The sequence below is a fragment of the Rattus norvegicus genome, chromosome 7, assembly GCF_036323735.1.
Source record: "Rattus norvegicus strain BN/NHsdMcwi chromosome 7, GRCr8, whole genome shotgun sequence".
Lineage (NCBI taxonomy): Eukaryota > Metazoa > Chordata > Mammalia > Rodentia > Muridae > Rattus > Rattus norvegicus.
Genome location: NC_086025.1, coordinates 29,946,341 through 29,959,875, shown reverse-complemented (window position 1 = coordinate 29,959,875; position 13,535 = coordinate 29,946,341). Strand labels below are relative to the sequence as shown.

General features: G+C 46.2%; 1 protein-coding gene across 8 annotated transcripts in view; it reads right to left on the bottom strand.

Moving 5' to 3' along the window:
- Ccdc38 (coiled-coil domain containing 38) overlaps positions 1-13,535 on the bottom strand; it is a 74,467-nt gene that overhangs the window by 57,637 nt on the left and 3,295 nt on the right. For 2 of the 8 annotated variants that reach the window (XM_063264408.1, XM_063264411.1), the window contains exons 1-3: positions 12,828-13,030; positions 9,667-9,717; positions 2,892-2,942 (exon numbers count right to left, since the gene is read on the bottom strand). In XM_063264408.1, coding sequence (XP_063120478.1) covers positions 2,892-2,942; positions 9,667-9,703 — 88 coding nt within the window. In that variant the 5' untranslated portion in view covers positions 9,704-9,717; positions 12,828-13,030. Of the gene's footprint in view, positions 1-2,891; positions 2,943-9,666; positions 9,718-12,827; positions 13,032-13,535 lie in introns of those variants that run through there. The other 6 variants (XM_039080091.2, XM_063264412.1, XM_063264413.1 and 3 more) reach the window with 5 other exon arrangements.

The following is a 13,535-nucleotide window of genomic DNA, read 5'->3' as shown; positions in this document are numbered from 1 at the left end:
AGCAGCCAATGCTCCCTGACCACAATGCCTTTCCCACTTTTCTCCCTGCCTCCACCCACCCTTCAAACACTAGGAGGGAAGCTGTGAACTGTGGCCTTCAAAGGTGTGGGTGCATCTGAGTCAGCAGTTTGTTGTTCACCCACAAGCCAGGGACCCCTGGGTCCTTGGCCTGCTCCATGGCCCTCCTCTTTTATTAGGTCAGAAGCGGCTCAGAAGGGTGAGGAAACACCTGTCTGCTTGACCTCTTTCTGCCCTGCTGACGTCAGGCTTGCTGCTTTGTGTGGACTTTTCTGTTGATGTTTCTGAAAGCCTCTGTAGTAAACTGAAGGAAGAACGAAAAACTTAACTGAGGGTCAAGGGTCAAGTGGACAGGGAGACACAAGTGTGGCTACTGAAGGCGAAGAAAACTGTGCCTGGGGGAAGTTTTAAGTAGATTTCCTGAGGACAGGTCAGTGGAGGTGATAGAAGGAGGAGCAAGAGGCCTTTGTTGAATCCCAATGTGAACCCACCCTTTATTCCTGTAATTGGCGTTGCCTGCTGTAAGTAACAGGTGAGCTGAAATTTTATAGTTTAAAAATTCAATAATTCTCTGCCCATAAGTGACTGTGTTCCTACCCTCTGCCATTTCTACTCCCCGTCCCTCTTCCTTTCTTTAACTTTTTTTTTTTTTTAAGACAGTGTGTCACTGTGGAGACTGGGCTGGCCTCAAACTCACAGAGATCTGCCCCTAGCTAATATCTACTCTTTTTTTCTGGCAGCACACGGACATTTGTGGTGGTTTCTGCTTTGTGAGCAGCCATTGGGTCTTCACTCACATTATTATATAACCTCTTTCTTGTGGTTTCTGGTTTTGTTTTGTTTTGTTTCTATCCCATTTCTATTTCATTATAGGGCATGGCATAGACCTAAGGGGCATTTGTTTCTAGTCTGTTCTAATCTGTTCGTTGAAAGATATTTTTGCTGTCTGTTTTATAATGGCTGGAAGGTGACCCAATGTCATCTTTGTGATTCGCAGAGTAAGCCTACTTTTATGGAATGATTTCCTGTGGTATTTTCCTCCTATCTCTTGTTGTATTTGCTGGGTGGGAAAGTAACTCATTTATTTATGAAACATGCATTAGAAACCAAATAACAAGGGTAGAGTGGTGGTATATATCTTTAGTCCCAGCACTGATGTGCAGTGTGTGTGTGTGTGTGTGTGTGTGTGTGTGTGCGTGTGAGGGAGTGGGAGGTAGAGACAGGAACAGAGCAAGGGACACGATGGCCAGAGTCAGAGTCATGTAGATCTCTGAATTAAAATGCTATCCTGGTCTATATAAAGAGTTCCAGAGCAGCCACAGCTACATAGTGAGACTTGTCTCATCAAGAGGAAAATGGTAAGAGTGGAAGCCCTCAAAACATGTATATGCAAGTAACATTATACAGACTGAGCAGGCTGTATTTATGTATTTAGGGACACACACACACACATCAGCTATATGTAACAAGGTAGAAATGGTCTTCAATTTGAAAGAGAAGAAGGGAGATTTAGGAGGAAAGTGGGAAATGATGTCATTGCAATCTCAAAAAAATAATTTAAAAAAATAATAAGAAGAAAAGAATCTAAACAAATCCTGGTGCCTGCCAGCCTTCTTTAAACCATCTGGATGCTGTCTACTTCTTTGAGTGTAGTAGTGTGCACGGAAGTCATCACACTCCCGAGGATTGTGTGTGTGTGGTGGACACCGAGGTGAAATCCAGTTTTACCTCAAGGAGTTTGCATCACTGTTGAGACCTATCCTTCACGACGGCTGTAGGGACAAAGAAGATAGACGCACCAAAGCAATATTCTGCGTCTCACCTTCAGCCTTTCCTGCCCCAGGTCCCCTTCATCCTGGGAACCACCTGATATCAGACCTGAGAGCCGATTTTGCCAACTGAACAGTATGTGGCACCCGCAGCCCTGCTGGGAGGGTCGCTCGGATACTGTGAGCCCTCTGCCCCCGTGCCTGCCCTGTTGCCTTGCCAGCGCAGGTCCCAGGGCATACTCTATCTTTGTCTCTGTTTCTGTCACTGTCTCTATCACACACACTTACACACCACACAGATACCATGCAGCACCACACACACACACACACACACACACACACACACACACACACACACACAAATATTCACATCACTGGTGTCTCTGTGCGAGCCCTTCCCAGCAATTCGCTCGGCCACCGCACAGCAGCTACCTCTTCCAACCTGATCACTCCCGTGGCTAAATTTCAACTTTCTTTTGTTTTGGAGTTGGGGAGGGGGTGATGTAATCATCATGTCCTTTACTCAAAACCTGAATAGGGGACTTGAAAAGACTAGGGTCCACAATAAAGGTTATTCTAATTTTATTCCAGCCCTATTGGTTGGCACTGCCTGGGTCTTGGTCATCTGCTGCTGTGGAGCTCCTGCCCCGCCCAGCTCTGTCCAGTCATGCTCCGCCCAGGAGCCACAGCTTGCAGGCTCTACTGTGCTCAGCAGCTAGGAGGACCATGATGAGAGTCTACCGCCTCCTGCTGGAGAATGCACAGCAAGTGCTGCTGGTGTGCTCCCAGGGCGAGCTATATCTGACAGGGCCAAGGTGCACAGTCTGGCAGTGCTGGAGGGTGCCAGCCTGGTGGTTGTCACCTGAGTAGTCAATAGCTGGGGACAGGCTACATGGGGTTCCAGAGAGCTGTCCTTCATCATGACAGTCACTGGGTTAACCGTTTTAGCCATGAGAAGCTGAAGCAATCCAGCTAACAGTAGCAAGGTGATGCACTCCGACCTTTTTATGCTGATAGGAAGCTTCCTCCCTTACCCCTAAAGCCACCACGGTCCCTAATCATACCAGGCACATAGGAAGTCTACATCAACTGGTTGCTTTTTACCTGCAGAGCTCCTTGCTGAGTGCACCTGGGATGGTGTTCTGCCTCCTGGTTCTGTCCAAAGAAAAGGAAACACATGTTTCAAAGTCCTGTAGTCACAAGTGAGTATGCGCAAAGTAAACTATATTCCTTGAATAAATGTAAACAAACTGTATATGGGGGCTGAAGATATGACCCTTCCATTAAGAGCTTAGACTTCTGCTCTTTCAGAGGACCTGAGTTGGGGTCCCAGCATCTATGTTGGGCAGCTTACAACTGCCTGGAAGTCCAGCTCTGGGGGATCATGAACACTCTTCTGGCCTCTGTAGGCAGCTTCATTCACATGCACACACACATATACACACACATATATACAACACACATATACACACCCTCAGACATGTACATATATCTACTCATAGCCACACACCTACAAACACATGTACACATACATACAAATACATATCCACACACATACACACATACTCACACATACATAGATGTATGTACACATATACGCACATACACACATAAAGACAAGCAGTCAGACACACACATACATACACATACAAATACACAGTGACAGACACACACATACACATACACATACACATATATACACATAATTAAAACTATGAGCCTAGCCTTTAATGGCCAAGTCATCTCTTCAACTTGAAAAATAACATAAACTTTTTAAAAAATTAAAAAACTTGTATGTGTTGCACAAATGTGGCTAAATTCAATAGTCAGTGACTTCCCAACAACTCTCTGGCTTTAAAAACTATGGGCACATAAACTCTTGTGCCCTGCAATTTTTCTAATTCTAGGAACTTACACCCCAGAAAATAATCAATCCCGAGAGCAGAAATGTATGTACAATAGCGTCCATTCAGTGCCATTTAATAACCCAGGAGCTGACTGTGAGCCACTGCATGCCACAAACGAAACTGCTAGTGCGCTCCTTAGCGTCCTGATGCTGGGCTACTCTTCACCTGTTGCCCACTTACTGTAAGTTATAAAGAAAATAAAAAACCAAAAAACCCCAAACCAGGGCTGATGAGACGACTCAGACACACTGACCTCCACAGGTGCACACAGGCAGGATCAATAAACCACCAACCAACCAATCAATCACATTATTGCCACAGTGTAGGGACAGAGTGGGCAGAGAAAACTGCACATGAAGCCTGGGTCTCTGAAGCTGCTGAGCAAGCAAGCTGTGGTAGCCATGGGTTTGGCACAGCCCCTCCCTCTTTGTCCAGGCTCAGGGTGAGGCTGGGTGATGGTGCACTTACCTCAGGTAGGTAGGTAGGTAGATAGATAGATAGATAGATAGATAGATAGATAGATAGATAGATAGATAGACAGACAGATATGTGGCTGAATGGTTGGATGGATGGACAGATGGATGGATGGATGGATGGATGGATGGATGGATGGATGGATGGATGCATGCATGCATGGATGCATGCATGGATGGATGTATGTATGGGTGGTTGGTTGGATAGGTAAGTAGTCAGACAGATAGATAAATAGATAGGTAGATAGACAGACAGATAGATAGATATATGGTTGGGTGGATGGATGGATGGTTGAGTGGGTGGGTAGAAAGAAAGATATGTAGATGGATGGAGAGATAGATGACAGATAGATAGATAGATAGATAGATAGATAGATAGATAGATAGATAGATACATGGATGGATAGGCAGATGGGTGTATAGATAGACAGACAGACAGACAGATAACATGAAAAGAAGAAGTTTGAAAATACAACTCAGCTGCGAAGGTAAATAACAGGGTAGTGATGTCTTTAAAAATTCCACATCGATGGGGGGAGGATGGGGAGGGGAACACCCATATGTAAGGGGAGGAGGAGGGGTTAGGAGGATGTTGGCCCGGAAACCGGGAAGGGGAATAACAATCGAAATGTAAATAAGAAATACTCAAGTTAATAAAGATGGAAAAAAAATTCCACATAGATACAGGAAAATTGATGACAAACTGATGCTACAGTCTTTGGAAGTCCTGAGATGCTTGTCTTTCCTTTCGTATTTATCTCCTGAATGACTGAGGAGGTCAGTCTGTGGAAGAAGGAGGTAGAAGGGAGCCAGCTAGCTCCATCTAGAAGACGGCAGCTGGGCAATGCCCTCTGTTTAAGGAAACGCCACCACCGTGGTGGAGTTTGAACAATAGTTGGCCAGCGTCTAGTGCAGATGTTCTCAGCCTGTGGGTCTGGACCCCTTGTTGGGGGTCGAATGACTCTTTCACAGGGGTTGCCTAAAACCATTGGAAAGCACAGATAATAACGACAGTTCATAAGGGTAGCAACGTTACAGCTAGGAAGTAGCAACAGAAATCATGTTCTGCTTGGAGGTCACCGCAGCATGCATGAGGAACTAAAGGATCTGGAATGCCCTACAGTGGGGAGAGGGAACTGGTAGAGTCCACCTCCAGTAGAGAGACAGGGCATCAAGTGGAGGAATGGGTTTGCCATCCCACAATTAAAAACTTTGGCCAAAATGGCTCCTGTGTGAAGGAACTACAGGGACAAAAATGGAGAAGAGCCTGAGGAACAGAATGTCCAGTGACAAGAGGCCCAAATTGTGATCCAGCTCAAGGGGAGACCCCTAGGCTTGACACTATTACTGAGGCTATGGTGTGCTCACAAAAATGGACCTATCATGACTGCCCTCTGAAAGACCCAACAAGCAGCTGAAAGAGTCAGATGCAGATATTTACACTCAACCAATAAACAGAAGCTGCTGACCCCTGTGGTTGAATTAGGGAAAAGCTGGAAGAAGCTGAGGAGGAGGGCAACCCTGTCGGAGGACCAGCAGTCTCAATTAACCTGGACCCCCGAGACACTGGACCACAAACCAGGCAGCATACAGCAGCTGATATGAGGTCCCGACACATACACAGCAGAGGACTGCCGGGTCTGGACTCAGTCAGAGAAGAGGCACCTAACCCCTGAGAGACTTGGGGCCCCAGGGAATGGGAAGGTCTGATGGAGTGGGGACATCCTGCTGGAGATGGGGATGGGAGGTGTGGGATGTGGAACAGTCAAAGGGTGGACTGGGAGGAGGAATAAAGTCTGGATTGTAAAAAAAATAAAGATTAAGGGTAAATTATAAAAAAGACTTTCAAAAAAGAGTCTCAGCTTTAGGAAGGTTGAGAACCACTGTTCTAGCAGCCAATGCTCCCTGACCACAATGCCTTTCCCACTTTTCTCCCTGCCTCCACCCTCCCTTCAAACACTAGGAGGGAACTGGGAACTGTGGCCTTCAAAGGTGTGGGTGCATCTGAGTCAGCAGTTTGTTGTTCACCCACAAGCCAGGCACCCCTGGGTCCTTGGCCTGCTCCATGGCCCTCCTCTTTTATTAGGTCAGAAGCGGCTCAGAAGGGTGAGGAAACACCTGTCTGCTTGACCTCTTTCTGCCCTGCTGGCGTCAGGCTTGCTGCTTTGTGTGGACTTTTCTGTTGATGTTTCTGATAGCCTCTGTAGTAAACAGAAGGAAGAACGAAAAACTTAACTGAGGGTCAAGGGTCAAGTGGACAGGGAGACAGGCAGGAGGGGTCCTCATGTGAGTCTGGTGCTGTGAGTGGAAAGCCAGTGCTGGGTGAAGTGTCTGTAGAGGGTGTTTGATTCCCTGCACTGAAGCTGGGGTTATAGGCACTTGTGAGCGACCTAATGTGGGTCCTGGGAACTGCCCTTGGCTCTTTGGAAGAACAGCAAGGACCTTTAACAGCTGAGCCTCACTAAGGCTCAAGTCTTTGGTCTTAAAGCTTCCTGTGTCTACAAACCCTCTGTTTGCAAGCGACTCTCAGTCAGTGCCTCCTCAGACCGTCAGTGGGCTGTGTTCAGGTTTAAAGAAGGCTGTGATATAACTACCCATGAAAAAGAAGTATAATTTCTTTTTGTGCTTCCTGGGCATATGTAGACTATGAGCACAGTGTATGGTCTACAAAGACAAGGGAGAAACTTTGCTGTGGCCTGACGTCTGTTCCCTAAGCTGCGTGACAATCAAGGAGAGGAACATTAAAATGACCTAAGGACAGTGACCATGTCACTATTCTTTTATGTGTGAGTAGTGGTCCAAGTGACTTACGTTTGATCTGAAAGTCAAACAAATCCACAAAATACAAACAAGTGTGGGTACCGAAGGTGAAGAAAACTGTGCCTGGGGAAGTTGTAAGTAGATTTCCTGAGGATAAGTCAGTGGAGGTAACAGAAGTAGGAGCAAGAGGCATTTGTTGAATGCCAATTTGAATCCACCCTTTGTTTCTGTAATTGGCATTGCCTGCCAAAAATAACAGGTGAGTCGAAATTTTATAGTATAAAAATTCCATAATCCTCTACCCATAAGTGACTGTGTTTCTACCCTCTGCCATTTCTACACAGAGATCTGCCCCTGGCTAATATCTACACAGAGATCTGCCCCTGGCTAATATCTACACAGAGATCTGCCCCTGGCTAATATCTACACAGAGATCTGCCCCTAGCTAATATCTACACAGAGATCTGCCCCTGGCTAATATCTACACAGAGATCTGCCCCTGGCTAATATCTACTTTTGCTTTGGCAGCACAAGGACAGTCGTGGTTGTGTGTCTGCTCTGTGATCAACCATTGGGTCTTCACTTACATTATTTTATGCCTTCTTTCTTCTGGTCTTTGGTTTTGTTTCATTTTGTTTCTATCCGATCTCTATTTTATTATAGGTCATGGTGTGGACCTAAAGGACATTTGTTTCTAATCTGCTCTAATCTGTTTATTGAAAGATATATTTGCTGTCTGTTTTATAATGGCTGTAAGGTGACCCAAAGAGTCATCCTTGTGATTTAGAGAGTAAGCCTACTTTTATGGAATGATTTTCTGTGGTTTTTTTCCCCCCATCTCTTGTAGTATTTGCTGGGCAGGGAAAGTAACTCTCATTTATTTATGAAACATACCATAGGAACTAAATAACAAGGGTGGAGTGGTAATATAAATCTTTAGTTCCAGCACTGATGTGCAGTGTGTGTGTGTGTGTGTGTGTGTGTGTGTGTGTGTGTGTGTGTGTGTGTGTAAGGGGAGGGAAAAAGACAGGGACAGAGAGAGACTCAGATGGCCAGAGTCAGAGTCAGAATCAGGTAGATCTCTGAGTTAAAAGGCTATCCTGGTCTACATAAAGAGTTCCAAGATAGCCACAGCTACATAGTGAGTCTTGTCTCAACAAGAGAAAAAAGATAAGGGGAGGAAGCCTTGAAAACATATATATGCAAGTAACATTATACATACTGAGCAGACTGTATTTATGTATTTAAGGACACACACACACACACACACACACACACACACACACACACAAACCATGTATATATAACAAGGTAAAAACAAGTCTTGAATTTGAAAGAGAAGAAGGGAAGTTTTAGAGGAAAGTGGGAAATGACATCATTGCAATCTCAAAAAATAATTTAAAAAAATAATAAAAGAATCTAAACAAATCCTGGTGCCTGCCAGCCTTCTTTAAACCATCTGGAAGCTGTCTACATCCTTGAGTGTAGGAGTGTGCACGGAAGCCATCACGCTCAGGAGGATTGTGTGTGTGTGTGGACACCGAGGTCAAATCCAGTTTTACCTCAACGAGTTTGCATCACTGTTGAGACCTATCCTTAGAGAAGGCTGTAGGGACAAAGCAGACAGAGGCACCAAAGCGATACTCTGTGTCTCAGCTTCATCCTTCCCTGCCCCAGGTCCCCTTCATCCTGGGAACTGTCTGGTATCAGACCTGAGAGCTGATCTGGCCAACTGAACAGTGTGTGGCATCTGCAGCCTTGCTAGGAGCGTGGCTCAGACACTGTGAGCCCCATGCCTGGCAGCTCAGGTCTCCAACAACTGTCTGCTAAGTTCAGGTTCCAAGTCCCAAGGCACACTGTTTCTTAGTCTTTGTTTCTGTCACTGTCTCTAACACACACACACACACACACACACACACACACACACACAACCACTGTCTTTGTTTCTGTCATTGTCTCTAACACACACACACACACACACACACACACACACACTCACATCACTAGTGTCCCTTTCCAGCAATTCGCTTGGCCACCGCAGCCCACCTCACTGCAGCTATCTCCTCCAACTGGATCATTCCCAGTGGCTAAATTTCTATTTGTTTTGCTTTGAATTCAAAACCTAGGGGTTCAGGAGGGGGTGATAAAATAATCACCTCCTTTACTACAAACCTGAAAGGGGAACTTCAAAAGACTGGCGTCCGTAATAAAGTTTATTCTAATTTTATTCCAGCCATCCTGGTTGGTAGTGCCCAGGTCTTGGTCATGGGCTGCTGACGAGCTCCTGCGCCGCCCTGCCCCATCCCGGCCCAGGAGTCATAGCTCTCAGGCTCTAATGTCCTCTGCAGCCCTCCAGTTGCTAGGACAACCATGATGAGTAGCCACTGCCTCCTGCTACAGAACTCACAGCAAGTGGTGCTGCTGTGCTCCCAGGGCGAGCTATATCTGACAGGGCCCGCCCTGTGCAGCCTGGCAGTGCTGGACGGTGCCAGTCTGGTGGTTGTCACCTGAGTAGTCAATAGCTGGGGACAGGCTACATGGGGTTCCAGAGAGCTGTCCTTCATCATGACAGTCACTGGGTTAACCGTTTTAGCCATGAGAAGCTGAAGCAATCCAGTAGCAAGGCGATGCACTCCACCATTTTTATGCTGACAGGAAGCTTCCTCCCTTACCCCTAAAGCCACCACGGTCCCTAATCATACCAGGCACATAGGAAGTCTACATCTGGCTGCTTTTTACCTGCAGAGCTCCTTGACACGTGCAACTGGGATGCCATTCTGCCTCCTGGTTCTGTCCAAAGAAAAGGAAACACATGTTTCAAAGTCCTGTAGTCACAAGTGAGTATGCGCAAAGTAAACTATATTCCTAGAATAAATGTAAACAAACTGTATATAGGGCCTGAAGATATGACCCTTCCATTCCACTTCTGCTCTTTCAGAGGACCTGAGTTGGGGTCCCAGCATCTATGTTGGGCAGCTTACAACTGCCTGGAAGTCCAACCCTCTCCTGGCCTCTGTAGGCAGCTTCATTCACATGCACACACACAATACACACATACACACACTCTCAGACATAAACATATATCTACACATATCCACACATGTACAAACACATATCCACACATACACATATACAGACTCACTCATACACACATGTGGGCACACATATACGCACTTACACACATAAAGACAAGCACAGGCACACACATACATATACACACAAACATACAGACCCACACACACATGTACACATGCACACACATATTCACATAATTAAAACTGTGAGCCTAACCTTTAATGGCCAAGTCAACTTCTCAGCCTGAAAAATAAGGTGATTTAAAAAAAATTAAAAAACTTGTATGTGTTGCACAAACGTGACTAAATTCAGTAGTCAGTGACTTCCCAACAACTGCTGTGTCTTTAAAAACTATGGGCACATAAACTCCTGTGCCCAGCAATTTTTCTAATTCTAGGAACTTACATCCCAGAAAATAATCAATCCCGAGAGCAGAAATGTATGTGCAATAGCGTTCATTCAGTGCCATTTAATAACCCAGGAGCTGACTGTGAGCCACTGCACACCACAAACGAAACTGCTAGTGCACTCCTTAGCGTCCTGATGCTGGGCTACTCTTCACCTGTTGTCCACTTACTGTAAGTTATAAAGAAAATAAAAACCAAAAACCCCAAACCAGGGCTGATGAGACGACTCAGACACCTCTGACCTCCACAGGTGCACACAGGCAGGATCAATAAACCACCAACCAACCAATCAATCACATTATTGCCACAGTGTAGGGACAGAGTGGGCAGAGAAAACTGCACGTGAAGCCTGGGTCTCTGAAGCTGCTGAGCAAGCAAGCTGTGGTAGCCATGGGTTTGGCACAGCCCCTCCCTCTTTGTCCAGGCTCAGGGTGAGGCTGGCTGATGGTGCACTTACTTCAGCTGTAACACTCACAGAGTCAAAGACCTGCCTAGACAAGCAGACAGACAGTCAGTCAGACAGACAGACAGACAGACAGACACCTGGATTGATGGATGGATGGATAGATAGATAGATAGATAGATAGATAGATAGATAGATAGATAGATAATGTGAAAAGAAGTTTGAGAACACAACTCAGCTGGGAAGGTAAATAACAGGCTAGTGAAATCTTTAAAAATTCCACATAGATACAGAAAAATTGATGACAAACTGATGCTAGTCTTTGGAAGTCCTGAGATGCTTGTCTTTCCTTTCGTATTTATTTCCTGAATGACTGAGGAGGTCAGTCTGTGGAAGAAGGAGGTAGAAGGGAGCCAGCTAGCTCCATCTAGAAGAAGGCAGCTGGACAATGTCCTCTGTTTAAGAAAATGCCACCACCGTGGTGGTGTTTGAACAAAAGTTGAGTTTTTAGTTCATAGCCAGCGTCTAGTGCTGATGTTCTCAACCTGTGGGTCTCGACCCCTTATTGGGGGTCTTTCACAGGGGTTGCCTAAAACCACTGGAAAGCACAGATATTAACTACAGTTCATAAGGGTAGCAACGTTACAGCTAGGAAGTAGCAACAGAAATCATTTTCTGCTTGGAGGTCACCGCAGCATGCATGAGGAACTAAAGGATCTGGAATGCCCTACAGTGGGGAGAGGGAACTGGTAGAACCCACATCCAGTAGAGAGACAGGGCATCAAGTTGATGGATGGGGTCGCCATCCCACAGTCAAAAACTCTGACCAAAATTGCTCTTGTCTGAAGGAACCACAGGGACAAAAATGGAGAAGAGCCTGAGGAAAAGGAAGTCCAACGACAAGAGGCCCAAATTGGGATCCAGCTCAAGGGGAGGCTCCAAGGCCTGACACTATTACTGAGGCTAGGGAGCACTCACAAAAAGGGACCTATCATGACTGCCCTCCAAACTACCCAACAAGCAGCTGAAAGTGTCAGATGTAGATAGATATTTATACCCAACCAATGGGCAGAAGCTGCTGACCCCTGTGATTGAATTAGGGAAAAGCTGGAAGAAGCTGAGGAGGAGGGTGACCCTGTAGAAGGACCAGTGGTCTCAACTAACCTGGATCTCCAAGATCTCTCAGACACTGAACCACCAACCAGGCAGCATACAGCAGCTGATGTGAGGCCCCTGACACATACACAGCAGACGACTGCCGGGTCTGGACTCAGTCAGAGAAGATGCACCTAACCACTGAGAGACTTGGCTGATGTAGTGGGGACATCATGGTGGAGATGGGGATGGGAGGTGTGGGATGTGGAAGAGTCAGAGAGTGGACCAGGAGGGGAAATAAAGTCTGGACTGTAAAAACCTAACAAGGGTGGAGTGGTGGTATATATCTTTAGTCCCAGCACTGATGTGCAGTGTGTGTGTGTTTGTAAGGGGCCTAGGGGGCAGAGACAGGGACAGAGCAAGAGACACAGATGGCCAGAGTCAGGTAGATCTCTGAATCAAAAGGCTATCCTGGTCTACATAAAGAGTTCCAAAATAGCCAGAGCTACATAGTAAGACTTGTCTTAACAAGAGAAAAAAGATAGGGGGGGGGGAAGCCCTCAAAAAATATATGTGCAAGGCTGTACTTATTTATTTAGGGACACACACACACACACACACACACACACACACACACACACACACCAGGTATATGTAACGAGGTAGAAAAGGTCTTGAATTTGAAAGAGAAGAAGGAAGGTTTAGGAGGAAAGTGGGAAATGACGTCATTGCAATCTCAAAAAAAATAATTTAAAAAAATTAATAATAAAAGAATCTAAACAAACCCTGTGTGCCTGCCAGCCTTCTTTAAATAATCTGGATGCTGTCTACATCTTTGAGTGTAGCAGTGTGCACGGAAGCCACCACACTCCCGAGAATTGTATGTGTGTGGCAGACACCCAGGTCAAATCCCGTTTTACCTTAATGAGTTTGGATCACAGTTGAGACCTATCCTTAGAGAAGGCTGTAGGTACAAAGCAGACAGAGGCACCAAAGCGATACTCTGCGTCTCAGCTTCATTCTTCCCTGCCCCAGGTCCCCTTCATCCTGGGAACCGTCTGGTATCAGACCTGAGAGCTGATCTGGCCAACCGAACAGTGTGTGGCACCCGCAGCCTTGCTGGGAGGGTCGCGCGGATACTGTGAGCCCTCTGCCCCCGTGCCTGCCCTGTTTCCTTGCCAGCGCAGGTCCCCAACAACTGTCTGCTAGGTTTAGGTTCCAGGTCCCAGGGCACAGTGTGCCTTTGTCTCTGTTTCTGTCACTGTCTCTAACACACAGGCAGACACACCACAGAAACACCATGCACACTCATGCGGCACCACACAAACACACATAGTCACACCACTGGCGTCCCTGTGGAGCCCTTCCCAGCAATTCGCTAGGCCACCGCACCGCAGCTACCAGGTCCAACTAGATCACTCCTGTGGCTAAATTTCAAATTTTTGTTTGTTTGTTTTTTTTAATCCAAAAGCTAGGGGTTGGGGAGGGGGTGATATAATCATGACCTCCTTTACTCAAAATCTGAAAAGGAGACTTGAAAAGACTGGCGTCCACAATAAAGTTTATTCTAATTTTATTCCATCCGTTCAAGGTCTTGGTCACAGGATGCTGGCGAGCCCCCGCCCCGC